The sequence below is a fragment of the Heterodontus francisci genome, chromosome 11 (genome assembly GCF_036365525.1).
Source record: "Heterodontus francisci isolate sHetFra1 chromosome 11, sHetFra1.hap1, whole genome shotgun sequence".
In the NCBI taxonomy this organism is placed as follows: Eukaryota; Metazoa; Chordata; class Chondrichthyes; order Heterodontiformes; family Heterodontidae; genus Heterodontus; species Heterodontus francisci.
Window position 1 is genome coordinate 40,303,673 of NC_090381.1, and position 19,338 is coordinate 40,323,010.

Here is a 19,338-nt window from a genome sequence, read left to right on the forward strand (position 1 = left end):
AGAGAACTAAGTTCTATTTATAAATACACAGAAAAACCAGTTACATCATAAACTCTTGACAGAGAAAAACCCAGAGGGAACAGATCCGCGGTTGCATTTCCTTGTTCTCAAAAAATTCCAACATCAGGCCAAGTGTATATATACTGACTGGCAGGTACCCAAAGCATATCAGATCTTAGCTACTGACCCAACAACAAGTTCTACAGAGAAGATATCTGGGATACAGACAGAAAACCAGCAATGAGTGCTCTCAGGAAACTTCTGCTAGTGGCTATGCTCTCACTGATCATGATGAGCATGTTTAGTGACTCAGTATCAGCACGTAAGTTTCCCATCTGCCTTTTAAGCCATTACTAGCAGTTTAGCCTGTTTGAAAATAATTTAATTGAGGTACGCGCATAACTTTTTTTCTTATAAGTATCTTTCTCCCCCTTCCTAGATGCGATGTATGGTGACTGCTGTCTCGGTTATTCAAGGAGTCGGTTGCCATTGCGAATCATCTCTGGCTATGTGGAACAACAATCCAATGAGATTTGTGAAATAGATGCAATTATGTAAGTATAGGGACTTAATTACAATCATGTATCGCACATGATTGAAAAGCAAGTTTTATTTGATGAGGTTGTGTTAATTGAAAATTGTATTTCACAGATTCTACACAGTTGGACAACGGGCAGTGTGCACAAACCCTGCGAGGAGATGGGTGAAAAAAGCACTGGAATTTTTGAGGTAAGATAAAAAGTTCTAACATACACCAAATTCACTGTCCAATAATACTGAAAAAGTATATTCTCTTATTCTGACGTTTATAAAGCAATGACAATAGAGATTGTTTGAGGGTGGCATCTAGAATCGGGCTTTTGAACATGAATTTTAACACAAATGCCACCTTCTTTGTTAAGTCGGTGTAAAATGTGAACAGGTCCTTGGTAACATTTGCTGTGTGGTAAGAACGATTGGCTACATTTTCAGTGTATTATAACAGGTTAGATTACTTGTAATTTACTGATCTTCCTTTTGAATTACAGCAAAAAGCTGGAAAAAATGTCACGTCAAGACTGAGTTGCATCTTGCCAAGATAAAGTTGTATCAGCTGGATTGATCTCAGTTAAAACCTTCATACATAGTATCTATGTACACTTATACAGTTCGTTAAAACCAATGCACTTTTACATTACTCCCAATCAATGTGTAAGCTATTTAATTGTATGTTCCATTGAACATGAATATGTAATTAAACTGCAGATACTTATTTATTTTCTGTTAATTCTATTTAAACTGAAATAAATGAAAATACTTTAATACATCTACATCTATTTATCATTCATTCACAAAACTGATTTAGTACAAGAAAGGTCTAAGATAATGAGTAATGTTTTCTGCGTTTAAAGATTCAGGGCGTTTGTTTATTTTAAATGTTTTAAATGAATTAAATAGCTAATTATTTCAGCTTTCCACTGCCAGAATTCATTTTATGGGATTTTATTAGCTTCACTAACAGCAACCTGACCATCATAAGCTGCCTGCAATATTGCTCACTTATTGCTACTGAAGGGCTAAGTGGTCATTGAACTCGTCACATGCATTAGTCCAGCTTCAGCAATTGTGACTCTAAACAATGCACTATGCTGTCTTCACTGACACTGTTATCAGCTGACCAACTCTGTATGCGTTCAAGGGCAGGTTAAATGAACAGTACACAATTTAAATGCCCCACTGCCTGGCTCAGTTGGATGTTTAATTCCTCCTTCTGGGAAATCAAAAATCTCAAGTTGCAGTTCAAACGAAGCATTTTCAGTACAAAGAAGGCCAAAGTAAAACAAGAAATGAGTTTTAACTTAATTTCAATATAATGCTTGATTATTTCTTGTGGCTGCTGGTGCATTTGAATGCATTTTTGGAGCTTTCCTGTAGAGTCATAGATTATACAGCACAGAAACAGGCCCTTCGGCCCACCATGTCCGCACCGGCCATTAAGCACCTATCCTAATTCCATTTTCCAGCACTTAGCCCATAGCTTTGTATGCTGTGCCATTTCAAGTGCTCATCTAAATACTTATTAAATGTTGTGAGGGTTCCTGCCTCTACCACCCCTTCAGGCTGTGTGTTCCAGATTCCAGCCACCCTCTGGGTGAAAACATTTTTCCTCAAATTCCCTCTAAACCTCCTGCCCCTTACCTTAAATCTATGCCCCCTAGTTATTGACACCTCCGCTAAAGGAAAGAGTTTTTTCCTATCTACCCTATCTATGCCCCTCATAATTTTGTATACCTCAATCAGGTGCCCCCTCAGCCTTCCCTGCTCTAAGGAAAACAACCCTAGCCTATCCAGTCTCTCTTAGCTTAAATGCTTCAGCCCAGACAATAGACTGGTGAATCGCCTCTGCACCCTCTCCAGTGCAATCACATCCTTCCTATAATCTGTTGACCAGAACTGTACATAGTTCTCCAGCTGTGGCCTAACTAACATTTTATACAGCTCCATCATAACCTCCCTGCTCTTATATTCTATGCCTTGGCTAATAAAGGCAAGTATCCCAAATGCCTTCCTAACCACCTTATCTACCTGTACTGCTGCCTTCAGTGATCTATGGACAAGTACACCAAAGTCCCTCTGACCCTCTGTACTTCCTAGGGTCCTACCATCCATTGTATATTCCCTTGCTTATTAGTCCTTACAAAATGCATCACCTCACACTTCTCAGTGTTAAATTCAATTTGCCACTGCTCTGCTCATCTTACCAGCCCATCTATATCATCCTGCAATCTCAGGCTTTCCTCCTCACTATTTACACACCACCAATTTTCGTGTCATCTGCGAACTTACTGATCATACCTCCTAAATTCACTATATTAGCTGGTACAATGTGTGTTCAGACTCAGTTGGAGTCTGCATTCCGAGACAAACCTCCCCTATTAGTAGCAGAACTAAGTCAATTTATGTCAGTTTATATCTTAAATCACAGCAAAGTTCATGTTGGACAGACGCTATAATACTTCACCATTGAACTAACTCCTGCTGAGTTGGCAAGCTAACTATGACCTGCTCAGTTCAATTTCACCCAGCACATTTCTCTGAAAGCTCGACAGCAAATTCTTAATATCCAACAACTGATTTTTCAGATAATAACTCATTATCAATTTCACTAACTTTTTGGGGGACCAGTTAACCGGAAGTAATGTAAAGAAAAGTTGGTGTTGGGGGGTGGCGTGGGGGCAGGTGGAAACTGACAGGTCTGTGTAACACACAGCTGTTCCAATTGTGCAGTGCCATGTGCAGATAGAATATGGGTCACCTTGCCTCATGGATTTCTTAGTTTGCTTAATTGGCCTCAGAAACTGGAATGTACTTTTCCTCAGGACAGCAAGCACTGAACATATGATGAATTCTGCTCATGCTCTATTTGAAGTGACTGATCTGCAAAGTTCCTGCTTGCCACATCCCTTGACCAGGATGAGCTACTCACAAAGGAGGGAATCAATGAATAGACCCACATTCGACCTGACTATTGTTGCCATTAGCCTTGTGAAAACAGGAGCTCTCCTTCAACCTCTCCTTGAGTTTCAAAATTTGCTGGATTTCCATATAAATTACTAATTAAACTCACTGCAGAAAGTTTGGGCTGGCATCTAGCAGCCTAAGTACCTTCAAAATGATGAAATTTACATTCCTGCAACATCACTCAACCTGTCTGGCCCCGAAAGGGAACAAGTGGGACTGTGGAGTCTGATTCTAACAGGCAGTAAATTGTTTTTAGAGATTTTTGGAATTTTTTTTTCATACTCTTTCATTCTGTCTCTCTCCTGGTCTGGAGGTGGGGTGGTTTTTGTCAGCTCCTTTAGGCACTAAAGGGCCTTGAAAGTGGCCAAGATGGGGTCTTGAGCTGAAATGCCAGTTTATCCCAAGATAGAGTTGAAGTGAGCACAAGAACTGTCACCCAAAGGATTGCCACTTGAATTATCTACTAGCATTCATTAATGAGGCTTCATGGCATTTTGGTGATGGTGCTTGAGTAAAAAAAATCATAAAGTAAAGAAGTTGCTGCTGGGGTTTTCAAGCGCTGCTTAAAGGCAAATCACCTTTTACTGCTTGAGATTTGACGAGGACTTTTGAAACACCTCAGGAGATTTTCTGTGACACTTTGACAAGACTTCACTAACATTTAGCAATGTTTATTCCACAAATTCTCTGAGGACTTCACCTAAAAAGAGTAAGTGCTGTGCTACTCTAGAATTGGACATCTTCTAGGAATCAGCAGGAGAAAGGGAGTGCTTAATCATAGGTAATGTGCCAGCGGTTCTCTTTGGTCTGCAGGAGGAATGAAAGGAGGAGATGAGACCAGGCAGAGCAGTACCAGCTGCTGCAGGTGAGTGGAAGTGGAGGGTCAGGAAGGAGAGGTGGACTCAGTCCCTGCTGTGGGTATAGGACATCCCTCCTCCTCTGGATCTCCTCCAACAAGACTTCCAGTGGCACATCCAAGAACCTGTGCGCCCTTTCACTGAGCCATCCAAAAATCTGGCATTGTGTGTCAGCCAGCCCAGTCCACACCTTCAGTGGAAGCAATTTCCATGGAGCCCACATATACTGCTCCACGGAAATTGCTTCTAATCAGCTGTCTGTTTTAACATCTTAAGGCATGTCCAAATTATGACAATCAGCAAACAAAATTGTGCAATAAAACCAGACTTTCAAATAGACATGTCTTATTAGCGTAGCTTCCATTTAGTGTCTGTTTCAGCCTTTCACCAAAATAATCCCCCTAATCTTTCTATCTCTTTATTTCTGTTTCTGCACCTGATTTGACTCTAAGTCACACTATTTCCTATTCCTTCATTCTTCTGCTTGTTTCACAATCCTTAAATTTAATTGGTTAAGGAGATAGATTATTGATCCCAGCATTCATCAAGGTCCCAGTTGCCTCATTGCCCTTGCATGTTATCAGCTCGTACATCCAGCAACTTGGAGAACAAAACTGAGCTGTAGGGTGAGGGGAAAAGGCTAACTAATTGGAAAACCATGAAAAGTCTCACTCCAGCAAATTCAGGGCCATTGTCATTCTCTAGTCCCTTGTCATCTTTCTATTATTGTCAGTTCTTGTTAAGTACGTCTAACAAAGAGAATTATTTCCCGGTAAAATCTAAACAGTAATTTTGCTGCAGTGGATGTATTTATCAAAACTGATAGTACCACAGAAACTGCTCAAGACAAGATAATCATGTGGAAAAATTATAAAATCTCTGGGGAGGAGATACATGGAAGAATTTGGAAAAAAACAACTTGAGCACGTCAACGCAAATTAGTCAGATCACTATTTCTCAAGTTTGGAAATATTCTGGTAGGTAGAATCTGGCCTGTGAGCTGCATGTTGTACACACAACTGATCAATGTGAAGCATGTGGAAGAACTGCCCATATCTTGATTTGTGTAACACACTACTCAACATAGAAATATTCTTTGTGGCTTATAAACTGATGTCATCATGTATACTAAGGATGTTGTGTAAACAATTTCAGTATTTCCAAATGTCATTATAGCCAAGTTCAAGTGAATTTTTCCAGAAATATCCTAAACGAATAAAAAATACTAGTCAATCTCCTGTGGCATAACACACAGAAAGTAAAGATGAAGTGTGGTTGGAGGACAGAGGATAACTGGACCACAGAGTACAAATGTAATTCAATCCCCATTTAAAGTCATAGGTTCTATTCTTATTTAAGATAACACTTTGATTTTATTATCTCCAAATTCGATAGATTAGAGATACAGCACTGAAGTCCCAAAAATATTCACAGGGATCGCAATGCACAATTAACCTGCGGCCATTGCTTCCAACACAGGTAGCAGACTAACTTTGTGTTGTTAGCTCATTAACAATGCGGTGCTCATTGAAGATAATGGAAACCTGGAGGTTCTGGGTTCAAGTCCCACTCCAGAGACTTGAGCACATGATCTAGACTGATACCTCAGGGCAGTTTTGAGGGAGTGCGGCACTGTTGGAGGTGTCACCTTTCTAATGAGATGTTAAAATGAGGCCCCATCTGGCCTCTCAGGTGGGTGTGAAAGATCCCAGGGCACTATTCAAAGAAGGACACAGGAGTTCTCCCCAGTGTCCTACCCAATATTTGTCACTCAAACAAATAATCCCTAAAACAGATTATCTGGTCAATATCACGTTGCTGCCTGTGGGAGCTTGCTGTGTGCAAATTGGCTGCCATGTTTCTACATTGCAATAGTGACTGCACTTCAAAAAGTACATCACTGGCTGTGAAGCACTTTGAGATATCCTGCTTTCATGAATGGCAACATATAAAAACCATATTTTTCTTTCTTTTAGATATTTTGGAGGGCTTTGTGATCCATTTAAGTTTCTCATAAATGTTTGCAACATAAGCTACAACTGATGACCTTATGGAAACATGATTTTTTTTTTGGTTATTGTAACGGAAGTATTTGTTTGAGTGTAGGATGCCTTGCACCCATTACCAGACAATAGAATCTAGGTTATTTGCCTGTTTACTCATTATAGACTTAAATGGGTAGCGGATGAACCCATTTTTAAAAAAATTACCGATTAAGTCATCTTTTATGGGACTAACTTGAATTTACAGGTTCTGGAAGGCTCCACAGCCTCCTCAAAGTTTTTTTTTTAGTGCTGGCTAATTGCCTTCATTTGCTATTCACTATGCAGCTACAGTTATGAATAACTGAAATCGATGGAAAGGTAAATTAGGCGGGCAGCCGTTCCGCACTATTAAACCTGTGCGTTAACATACATAGGAAATATGCCACATAACCTGACGGCAACACAAGTATAACAAGAGCACGCATTTATATACATCCACTTCTTCAGGATATCCCAAAGTGCTTAGAGCCAATTAATTGCTTTTTGAAGTATAATCACTGTTGTAATGTAGAAAATACAGCAGCCAATTTGAGCACCGTGAGCTCCCACAACCAGCAATGAGATAAAGACCAGTTAATCTCTTTTAGTGATGCTGATTGAGGGATAAATATTTGCCAGGACACCAGGAAGAACAACCTCTTCTTTGAAATAGTGCCTTGGGATTGAAATACACAATTCTGGAGCACGGAGGTGGTGAGTCAAAATTACCGTGAGCAGGAAATACCAGAGGTGAAGTCATGGGGATTCATCTATCTCTGCATTACATTCTCTCCTAATTTCTATTACGCATGCAGAAATAATCTCCAAATGGCTCCATTGTATATTAACAAGGCATCAGAAAACACAACATCCCAGCTAAATTAAGGATCAAAGAATTGTACCTGTACAGAAAAGATCCAGTGACACAATGACAGGAACCTCGTGGTGGCTGCCTTATTCTCACTGTCAGTGCTGATCATGCTCAGTTGCCAGTATCAGCTTGTGAATTTTACAACTGTCATGGTCTGTTGTTATTTAGACCATTTGAAATCAATCTTTCAAAATAACATTTTAGGTTAAAGGTGTTAATTCTTTTCTCCAGTTGGAACAGGGACTGCTTCCTCAAGTATTCAATTACCATTTAAATTAATCTCTAGCTATGGGGAGTAAAGATCAAATGAAATCCATAACATAGATGCAATCATATTAGTACAAATAGACAGAAATCATAGAATCATAGAAAGGTTACAGCACAAAAGGAGGTCATTCAGCCCTTCGTGTCTGTGTCGGCTCTCTGCAAGAGCAACTCAGCTAGTCCCACTCCCCTGCCTTTTCCCCATACCCCTGCAAATGTCTCCCCTTCAGATAATTATTCAATTTGATTTTGAAAACCACGATTGAATCTGCCTTGACCGCACTCTCAGGCAGTGGATTCCAGATCCTAATTACAAGCTACATTAAAAAAAAATTCTCCTCATGTTGCCTTTGGTTCTTTTGCTAATCACCTTAAATTGGTGCCCACTGGTTCTTGGCCCTTCCGCCAATTTGAACAGTTTCTCCTTATCTACTCTGTGCAGACCCCTCATAATTTTAAACATCTCTATCAAATCTCCTCCCAACCTTCTCTTCGCTAAAAGAACTGCCCCAGCTTCTCCAACCTATCCACGTAACCAAGGTCCCTCATCCCAGGAACCATTCTTATGAATCTTTTTTGAACCCTCTCTAATGTCTTCACATCCTTTCTAAAGTGTGGTGCCCAGAATTGTGCATAACAGGCTGGATCTTATGGAGGCAGCAAGGGTTCTGTCGCTGAGGCCAAAAGCAGGGAGCGAACCCACTTTGGCAGTCAGCGGTACCTGGGGCCGCATCATGTTTGTGGCAGCCAAGTAAGTGACTGTCACTGAGGCTGCCATCCCCCAAGAGCTGCTGACCAACCAAAGGGCTGGCAGCACAGCAGCCTCAGTGCCATTACTGCTAGCGGTGGTCACTACTGGGGCTGTACCTGCAGAATGAGGGTGCATCAATGGCCATGCATCCTCAAAGGCAGGTATGTGGGGTCTGAGGGCACCAGGACCAGTCAACAGGCCCCAACAAGGGGTTGGGGGTTGGTTTTACTGAGGACAGGCAGTGCCATTGTCACATAGACAACCTTTGCTGTTGGGTGGGCCCTGCATGGGCTAAAGAGTGCCCAAGAAGGAGACCCTACCCACTGGAGCACACCAAGGCCTGCTGGTCTCTCCCTACGGCAGAGGGGCCACAATCACTGGTAAAATGCCAGCGGAGATGGGAAAAGGCCCTTAATTGGCTCCATTGGGCTCCCAGCAAACAGGCCACCTACCACCATTCCCAACGCTGGCAAGATGGCAGGGCTGTGGGAAGATGACAGGCCCACCACCTGCTGCCTTCCAGCACCATTTTGCCTTTATCCCAGCCCATTGTCAAAGGGCTGGTAAAATCCAGCCCAATACTCCAGTTGAAGCTGAATGAGTTTTTTTTATAAAGATTCACCATAACGTCCTTGTTTTGTACTCTATGTCATGATTTATAAAGCCATGGATCCCATATGCCTTATTAAGTAACATTCGGCCACACAAGTGCCAGACAATGACCATCTCCAACAAGAGAGAATCTAACCCTCTCCCCTTGACATTCAATGCATTATGCTCACTGAATCCCCACTATCAACATCCTGGGGGTTATCATTGACCAGAAACTGAACTGGAGTAGTCATATAAATAACATGGCTACAAGAGCAGGTCAGAGGCTAGGAATCCTGCGGCGTGTAACTCACCTTCTGACTCCCCAAACCCTGTCCACCATCTACAAGGCACATGTCAGGAGTGTGATGGAATACTCTCCACTTGCCTGGATGAGAGCAGCTCCAACAACACTCAAGAAGCTCGACACCATCCAGGACAAAGCAGCCCGCTTGATTGGCACCCTGTCCACAAACATTCACTCCCTACACCACCAACAAACAGTGACAGCAGTGTGTACCATCTCCAAGATGCACTGCAGCAATGCACCAAGGCTACTCAGTCAGCACCTTCCAAACCCATGACCCCTACCAACTAGAAGAACAAGGGCAGCAGATGCGAGGGAACACCACCACCTGCAAGTTCCCCTCCAAGTCTCACACCATCCTGACTTGGAACTATATCGCCATTCCTTCACTGACACTGGGTCAAAATCCCTTCCTAACAGCACTGTGGGTGTATCTACCCCACATGAACTGCAGCGGGTCAAGAAGCAGCTCACCACCACCTTCTCATGGGCAAATAGGGATGGGCAATAAATGCTGGCATAGCCAGCAATGCCCACATCCCATGAAACAAATTTTAAAAAACTGCTTTTGCAACCTGCCATGCCACCTTCAATGATTTGTGCACATATGCTACCAGGTCCCTCTGCCCGTGCACCTCTTTTAGAATTGTGTCCTTTATTTTATATTGCCTCTCCTCGTTCTTCCTACCAAAATGTATCACTTCACACTTCTCCGCATTAAATTTCATCTGCCTTGTGTCTGCCCAATCCATCAGCTTTTGAAGTCTGTGACAAGCCCCTCCCCATCTGTGTTTTTAAGCTAGTGTTGTTCTCTGCAGCAGAGGAGAAGCAACTGGACTCTGACATGAACAGACCCACATGGAGGTCCCTCTCTCTCTCTCTCTCTCTCTCTCTATCTCCATTCCAGCTTGAAAGCTTTCAAATCCTGCTTATTGACTGACTACCTTTACATACTCCAGCTACAATCAGAAATCCCATTGGAGGAAATCATCATTATTTCCAAGAGACCAACCATACCAGTCATCTACCTCTTCAAACTAAAAGCCTCAGGACCACTCAATTCAGCTAGAAGCCAGCCGAATCACAAAACCCCATAGACTGTAAACCTTTTTTTATGGACTCAAACTTAACCAATTTACTTTTCCCCACTCTGTAACCTATTTGTGTGTGTGTAAACCTCTGGTGTGTGTGAGAGTGAAAGTTGGTGCACTGTTTATTATTTTATTAGTTCGGTTAAGGTACAATAAAGTTAACCTCTTTCTTTGTTAACCTGAGAAAACCTGTCTGATTGGTTCTTGTTACGATCATAGCAAGTAAGTAATCAGACACCTACTGAACTGGCCAGTGCATCCACTTTAAGAAAGAATTAAACCAGCTGTGGTCTAACAAGGAGAGGGAAAAGAGAGAAGCCCTTCAACCCCTCCTCACTTGACAGTAACATTAGTTAAACACAAATGAAAACAGCAAGTGCTGGAAATACGCAGCAGGTCTGGCAGCATCTGTGGAGAGAGAAACAGAATTTACGTTTCAGGTCTGTGACCTTTCATCAAACTCAATCAAGTTAGTTGAACACAATTTGTCTTTAACAAATCTGTGGTGGCTTCCATTAATGAACCCATATTTGTCCAAGTGACTGTTAATTTTGTCACAGATTATCATTTCTAAAAGCTTTCCTACCACTGAGGTTAAACTGACAGGCCTGTAGTTGCTGGGACAAAAACAAGAAATGCTGGATTCACTCAGCAGGTCTGGCAGCATCTGTGGAAAGAAAAGCAGAGTTAACGTTTCGGGTCAGTGACCCTTCTTCCGAAGAAGGGTCACTGACCCGAAACGTTAACTCTGCTTCTCTTTCCACAGATGCTGCCAGACCTGCTGAGTGAATCCAGCATTTCTTGTTTTTGTTTCAGATTTCCAGCATCCGCAGTATTTTGCTTTTATATTACTGTAGTTGCTGGGTTTTTCCTTACCCCCTTTTTTGAACAAATGTGTAACATTTGCAATTCTCCAGTTCTCTGACACTGCCCCTGTATCCAAGGAGGATTGAAAGATTACGGCCAGTGCCTCCGCAATTTCTACCCTGACTTCCCTCAGTATCCTTAGATGCATCTGATCTGTTCCTTGTGACTTATCAAGTTTAAATACAGTCAGCGTTTCTAATACCTCCTCTTTATCAATTTTTAGCACATCTAGTGTCACAACTATCTCCTCTTTCACTATGACTTTGGCAGCATCTTTTTCCTTGTTAAATACAGATGCAATGTACTCATTTAGTACATCAGCTATGCCCACTGGCTCCATGCGTAAATCCTCTTTTTGGTCCCTATTTGGCCGCACTGCTCCCTTTACTACCATTTTACAATTTATTTACATAGTAGCGGCCAACATCCCCAGCTTATACACCCTACTGAGTCAGCGGCGCATGAGATGGCTTGGCCATGTGAGCCGCATGGAAGATGGTAGGATCCCCAAAGACACATTATACAGCGAGCTCGCCACTGGTATCAGACCCACCGGCCGTCCATGTCTCCGCTTTAAAGACGTCTGCAAACGCGACATGAAGTCCTGTGACATTGATCACAAGTCGTGGGAGTCAGTTGCCAGCGTTCGCCAGAGCTGGCGGGCAGCCATAAAGGCGGGGCTAAAGTGTGGCGAGTCGAAGAGACTTAGCAGTTGGCAGGAAAAAAGACAAAAGCGCAAGGGGAGAGCCAACTGTGTAACAGCCCCGACAAACACATTTTTCTGCAGCACCTGTGGAACAGCCTGTCACTCTAGAATTGGCCTTTATAGCCACTCCAGGTGCTGCTCCACACACCACTGACCACCTCCAGGCGCTTACCCATTGTCTCTCGGGATAAGGAGGCCAAAGAAGAATGTCTATACAAAACTTTCGAATTCCCTTTTATGTTAGCTGCCAGTCTCTTCTCATACTTTCTCCCTGCTTCTCTTATTACTTTTTGCACTTCCCCTCTGAACTTTCCATAGTCAGCCTGGTTCTCATTTGTGTTATCAGCTGTCAATCGCACGCTTTTCCTGCTTCATCTTACTTTCTATTTTTATCATAATTTAGGGAGCTCTGGCTGTGTTTTTCCTACGCTACATCCTCGTGAGACGTACCTCGAATGTACCTGAACCATTACCTCTTTAAAGGCAGCCAATTGTTCCATAACAGTTGTGCCTGCCAATCTTTGATTCCAATTTAGCTGGGCCAGATTCTGTCTCAAGCCATTTAAATTGTCCCTTCCCAATTAATTACGTCTTTATTCTGGATTGCTCCTCGTCCTTTTCCATAGCTATGGATACTATGATACTATATTTGTGATGCCATGATCACGGTCCCCTACTGACACTTGATCCACTTGTCCCTCCTCATTTCCCCATAAAGCGAATGTACTAAATTATACAAGGTCAAGTTTGTATATTATTTTCTGACATCTGTATATGCTGAAGCAAAAAAGGAAAAGTGCCCCAATGTTTCCTTCATTAATTTTCACAAAATAACATCAGTCCCAAATACAAAATCTGTCTTGCTGTCACTTACAGAATCTGCAGTAAATCTCAGTGTTGCCATTTTGGAACACACAACACTCATTGTTCAATGTCTATTGTTTACTCCTAGATAATATGGACTGCTTTGTACTGGCTTTAGCACTTGCACGCACATAACATTGGTTGCAACGCTTGGGCAGAATTTTCGGGCCCCACCAGGGCGGGAACAGAAGTGGGGAGAGGTCCATAATGCTAGCACTGGCCAGCATGCCAGTTTCCCAATGCCATTCCCAGTGCCGGTTATGTTCCCCTGGGCAGTGAGAGGGCGGTACACGCTGTCTGTGGATGACCAGGTGAATGGAGGTGGATACTCAGTGGAGAGCCAGCCCTGACCACCCCAGGGATTTAGATGGGTCCCACAAAGGGGTGAACATGGCAGAGGGGGACTTGGCCATTGGGAGACAGGTGCCAGCACCGCAGCACAGCTGATGGGGACAGTAGGCAGCAAGTGCTTGGGGAATGCAGGGGGCTGTCACCCTCCTGGCATCACAGAGCATAAGAGCAGGGGGCAAGGTTGCCATGCACAATTGGGGTGCCACCTGAGCACAATGGGAGCATGGCTCTCAGATTTTCAATCCAGTGGCTATGAGGAGCAATACACTCAGCAGGAAGGCTGGAGAGTCCTGCATCAGGAGGGCAGGGGAGAGGGATGAGGGGCAGGAAGGATACGGAGGTCATAACCTTCACATAGGATCTCCCCATGAAGACAGAGCTACCTGGAGATGACCAAGAATCAGTGCCGCAGGACTCTACAAATTTCCAGGCAGATAGTCACAGACATCAATGCCCTTGACACCGAAGGCCTTGCACCTCGCAGCACTGCTCTCCATACCCTTCCAGTAACTGTCAAAGTCACTGTGGCCTTGAACTTCTTCACTTCTGGCTTTGGCTTCTTCCAAAGATCAGCCTCGGACCTTGGTGGCATCTTGTAAACGCTGCCCACCACTGCATCTCATTTTCCAGAGCTGGACAGCACACGCTTTTCACGACAGATGCAGCCTCGCAGTCACAATTGGACGTGGGTTTCACCACCATCACTGCATTCCCACAGATGCAGGGCATCATCAATTGCACCTATGTGGCCATCAATGCACACAGTGACCGGCCAGAGAGATTCATCAACATGGGAAGGTCTTTCACTCCCTCAAATTTCAGCTGGTTTGCAACCACAACAAGAGCTTCCTCTGCATGTGTGCTTGCTTTCCTGAAAACTGCCATGAGTCCTTCATCCTCCGACAGCCCAAGCTGCCACAGTTCTTTACGCTAACCCTCAAAGTCCGTGGATGGATTCTAGGGACAAGGGCTATCCCTTGAAGAGATAGCTACTCACCCCTCTATGAGATCCCCAGACAGAGGCACAGAGGTGATACAACCAACATGATCGACTTACTAGGACAACCATTGAGCAGGCCATCAGGCTTCTTAAGATGTGGTTCTGGTACCTGGACTGGTCAGGTGGTGCCCTGCACAACAGTCCTGCTAGAGCCTTGCTCAATGTGGTGGTCTGCATAACATGGCCCTCCAGAGTGGTGTGGTCCTTCAGGATGGTGAAGCGCTGGATGAGCACAACTCATTGGAGGAAAAGGACGGAAAAGGAGGAGGAAGAGGAGGCAGAGGGTGCAGAACACTGAGTTGCTCCAGCTGCACAGGGAGGTGGTTAGGCAAAGCGTGGGCCTCATAGGTCTAGTCAGGATGCCACGAATGTCAGGTATCTTCTGATTCAGGAATGTTTTAACAGAGAACCCCAGAAAGAATGGCATGGCATGGAACTCAATCTGAGATGCCTGCGCTAACATTTCCATTGAGGACACAGCCTGTAACATGTAAACTCTGTTACGGCGAGGTGAGGGGGGGGTCCTAGGTTTTCCTCTTGTCCTTCCTCTTATTTGACCACAACAGTGTTTATTCCTTTTTTTAAACAGTGGTTGTGCTTACCACCTCAGTGCGTGTTTAATCTTTTACCTTTAATGTGATCATGAAAGAACCAATCAGACAGGTTTTCTTGAGTTTAAACAAGAAAGAGGTGAGTTTATGATACTTAATCTAAAACCGCTTTAGAAAAAATAACAAATTTACGCTACACATTCATGCACACATACACAAGAGGCTCACACACAAATAAATAGATTACAGAGGGAAAAGTAGATTTTGTGGTTGGATTGGAGTCCAGAATAAATGGAAATTAAATATACCGTCTGTGAAGTTGGATGATTTGATGGTCTTCTGGATAAAGTTGTATTGTTGAAGTTGATGGCTGATCAAAGTGCACTTTGTGGCTGGCCCGTTTGGCTCAAGGCTTTCTTGGAGGCATACTTGTAGGTGGCTCTCTTCACCTGATCTTTGCCTGCAGCAATCTGTAGGTTTGGAGGGTCCACAGTCATAGACAAGGTTCAAACTTGTGTTATCTGGAGAGAAAGGAAGAGAGAGAGAGAGAGAGAGAGAGAGAAAGGCACACAGCCTTCCTGCTACTGCACAATCTGAGTCTGTCTTCGATCAAGGAAACTTTTTGGTTTTCACAGCGATAGACAGACGATCACAAGCCAGCCTCTGTGCATTCATTGGAACCTTCTAATGATTTTTTTTTTTAGAACATTACAGCACAGTACAGGCCCTTCGGCCCTCGATGTTGCGCCGACCTGTGAAACCATCTGACCTACACTATTCCATTTTCATCCATATGTCTATCCAATGACAACTTAAATGCCCTTAAAGTTGGCGAGTCTACTACTGCTGCAGGCAGGGCGTTCCACGCCCTTACTACTCTCTGAGTAAAGAAACTACCTCTGACATCTGTCCTATATCTATCACGCCTCAACTTGAAGCTATGTCCCCTCGTGTTTGCCATCACCATCCGAGGAAAAAGACGCTCACTATCCACCCTATCTAACCCTCTGATTATCTTATATGTCTCTATTAAGTCACCTCTCCTCCTCCTTCTCTCCAACGAAAACAACCTCAAGTCCCTCAGCCTTTCCTCGTAAGACCTTCCCTCCATACCAGGCAACATCCTAGTAAATCTCCTCTGCACCCTTTCCAGAGCTTCCACATCCTTCCTATAATGCGGTGAGCAGAACTGCACGCAATACTCCAGGTGCGGTCTCACCAGAGTTTTGTACAGCTGCAGCATGACCTCGTGGCTCCGAAGCCCGATCCCCCTACTAATAAAAGCTAACACACCATATGCCTTCTTAACAGCCCTATTAACCTGGGTAGCAACCTTCAGGGATTTATGCACCTGGACACCAAGATCTCTCTGTTCATCTACACTACCAAGAATCTTCCCATTAGCCCAATACTCTGCATTCCTGTTACTCCTTCCAAAGTGAATCACCTCGCACTTTTCCGCATTAAACTCCATTTGCCATCTCTCAGCCCAGCTCTGCAGCCTATCTATGTCCCTCTGTACCCTACAACATCCTTCGGCACTATCCACAACTCCACCGACCTTAGTGTCATCTGCAAATTTACTAACCCACCCTTCTACACCCTCTTCCAGGTCATTTATAAAAATGACAAACAGCAGTGGCCCCAAAACAGATCCTTGCGGTACACCACTAGTAACTAAACTCCAGGGTGAACATTTGCCATCAACCATCACCCTCTGTCTTCTTTCAGCTAACCAATTTCTGATCCAAAGCTCTAAATCACCTTCAACCCCATACTTCCGTATTTTCTGCAATAGCCTACCGTGGGGAACCTTATCAAACGCCTTACTGAAATCCATATACACCACATCCACTGCTTTATCCTCATCCACCTGTTTGGTCACCTTCTCGAAAAACTCAATAAGGTTTGTGAGGCACGACCTACCCGTCACAAAACCGTGCTGACTATTGCTAATGAACTTATTCTTTTCAAGATGATTATAAATCCTGTCTCTTATAACCTTTTCCAACATTTTACCCACAACCGAAGTAAGGCTCACAGGTCTATAATTACCAGGGCTGTCTCTACTCCCCTTCTTGAACAAGGGGACAACATTTGCTATCCTCCAGTCTTCCGGCACTATTCCTGTCGACAATGACGACATAAAGATCAAGGACAAAGGCTCTGCAATCTCTTCCCTAGCTTCCCAGAGAATCCTAGGGTAAATCCCATCTGGCCCAGGGGACTTATCTATTTTCACACTTTCCAAAATTGATAACACCTCCTCCTTGTGAACCTCAATCCCATCTAGCCTAGTAGTCTGAATCTCAGTATTCTCCTCGACAACATTTTCTTTCTCTACTGTAAATACTGACGCAAAATATTCATTTAACATTTCCCCTATCTCCTCTGATTCCACACACAACTTCCCACTACTATCCTTGATTGGCCCTAATCTAACTCTAGTCATTCTTTTATTCCTGATATACCTATAGAAAGCCTTAGGGTTTTCCCTGATCCTATCCGCCAATGACTTCTCGTGTCCTCTCCTTGCTCTTCTTAGCTCTCCCTTTAGATCCTTCCTGGCTAGCTTGTAACTCTCAAGCGCCCTAACTGAGCCTTCACGTCTCATCCTAACATAAGCCTTCTTCTTCCTCTTGACAAGCGCTTCAACTTCTTTCGTAAACCACGGCTCCCTCGCTCGACAACTTCCTCCCTGCCTCACAGGTACATACTTATCAAGGACACGCAGTAGCTGCTCCTTGAATAAGCTCCACATTTCGATTGTTCCCATCCCCTGCAGTTTCCTTCCCCATCCTACGCATCCTAAATCTTGCCTAATCGCATCATAATTTCCTTTCCCCCAGCAATAATTTTTGCCCTACGGTATATACCTGTCCCTGCCCATCGCTAAGGTAAACCTAACCGAATTGTGATCACTATCACCAAAGTGCTCACCTACATCTAAATCTAACACCTGGCCGGGTTCATTTCCCAGTACCAAATCCAATGTGGCATCGCCCCTGGTTGGCCTGTCTACATACTGTGTCAGAAAACCCTCCTGCACACACTGGACAAAAACTGGAACTATTCGGAGGTCTACAGAAGACTCCCAACAGGGTGACCTCTCCTCTCCTGTTTCTAACCTCGGCCCATACTACCTCAGTAGACGAGTCCTCAAACGTCCTTTCTGCCGCTGTAATACTCTCCTTGATTAACAATGCCACACCCCCTCCTCTTTTACCATCTTCTCTGTTCTTACTGAAACATCTAAATCCCGGAACCTGCAACATCCATTCCTGCCCCTGCTCTACCCATGTCTCCGAAATGGCCACTACATCGAGATCCCAGGTACCAACCCATGCTGCAAGCTCACCCACCTTATTCCGGATGCTCCTGGCGTTGAAGTAGACACACTTTAAACCAGGTTCTTGCTTGCCAGTGCCCTCTTGCGTCCTTGTAACCATATCCCTGACCTCACTACTCTCAACATCCTGTACACTGGCACTACAATTTAGGTTCTCATTCCCCTGCTGAATTAGATTAAACCCCCCCGAAGAGCACTAGCAAATCTCCCCCCCAGGATATTGGTACCCCTCTGGTTCAGGTGAAGACCATCCTGCTTGTAGAGGTCCCACCTACCCCAGAAAGAGCCCTAATTATCCAGGAAACCAAAACCCTCCCTCCTGCACCATCCCTGCAGCCACGTGTTCAACTCCTCTCTCTCCCTATTCCTCGCTTCGCTATCACGTGGCACGGGCAACAACCCAGAGATAACAACTCTGTTTGTTCTCGCTCTAAGCTTCCACCCTAGCTCCCTGAATTTGTCTTAAATCCCCATCTCTCTTCCTACCTATGTCGTTGGTGCCTATGTGGACCACGACTTGGGGCTGCTCCCCCTCCCCCTTAAGGATCCCAAAAACACGATCTGAGACATCACGAACCCTGGCACCTGGGAGGCAACATACCAACCGTGAGTCTCTCTCGTTCCCACAGAACCTCCTATCTGTTCCCCTAACTATGGAGTCCCCAACGACTAATGCTCTGCTCCTCTTCCCCCTTCCCTTCTGAGCAACAGGGACAGACTCTGTGCCAGATACCTGTACCCCATTGCTTACCCCTGGTAAGTCGTCCCCCGCAACAGTATCCAAAACGGTATACCTGTTGTTGAGGGAAACGGCCACAGGGGATCCCTGCACTGCCTGCTGGTTCCCTCTCCTTCCCCTAACGGTAACCCATCTACCTACTTCTTTTACCTGAGGTGTGACTACCTCCCCATAACTCCTCTCAATAACCTCCTCCGCCTCCCGAATGATCCGAGGTTCATTCAGCTCCAGCTCCAGTTCCCTCACGCGGTTCTCGAGGAGCTGGAGTTGGGTGCACTTCCCGCAGATGCAGTCAGCAGGGACACTCTTGTCGACCCTTACCTCCCACATTCTGCAGGAGGAACATACAACTGCCTTAACTTCCATTCCCTCTATTCTAAATTCCCAACAAATCTACTGAAAAACCAAAAAAAAAGTCAAAACTTGTTAGGTTAGCAATCCAACGGACAGAACTTCTTAAATAAAAAGCTTACCTTATCAACACACCAGAGTCCTTTTTTTTGGTTAGAGGAGGAGGGTGGGTGGGAGACACTACACATGTAGTGTCTCGGGTACAGCCACCACCCAAATATATAGTTTTTACTTACCTTGATATTCAAGGTTAGGAATGGGCTCCCCAGTCCCCAGGATGTCAATATTTACACTTGGAGGAGG

General features: G+C 44.3%; 1 protein-coding gene across 1 annotated transcript; it reads left to right on the plus strand.

Moving 5' to 3' along the window:
* Positions 1–185: 185 nt before the first annotated feature.
* LOC137374846 (C-C motif chemokine 20-like) lies at positions 186–1,240 on the plus strand. Its single transcript, XM_068041395.1, has 4 exons — positions 186–322; positions 440–554; positions 652–729; positions 1,029–1,240. The coding sequence occupies exons 1-4, from the start codon at positions 241–243 to the stop codon at positions 1,060–1,062; spliced, it is 309 nt and encodes a 102-aa protein (XP_067897496.1). The 5' UTR covers positions 186–240; the 3' UTR covers positions 1,063–1,240.
* The last annotated feature ends 18,098 nt before the right edge of the window (positions 1,241–19,338 follow it).

What these genes read in the sequence shown, in the direction of transcription:
- LOC137374846 (XM_068041395.1), top strand. Translation starts at nt 241, where the DNA reads ATGAGTGCTCTCAGGAAACTTCTGCTAGTGGCTATGCTCTCACTGATC. An exon ending in TAGTGACTCAGTATCAGCAC is followed by an intron (nt 323 to 439) that starts GTAAGTTTCCCA and finishes CCCCCTTCCTAG; the next exon opens with ATGCGATGTATGGTGACTGC. An exon ending in TGTGAAATAGATGCAATTAT is followed by an intron (nt 555 to 651) that starts GTAAGTATAGGG and finishes TGTATTTCACAG; the next exon opens with ATTCTACACAGTTGGACAAC.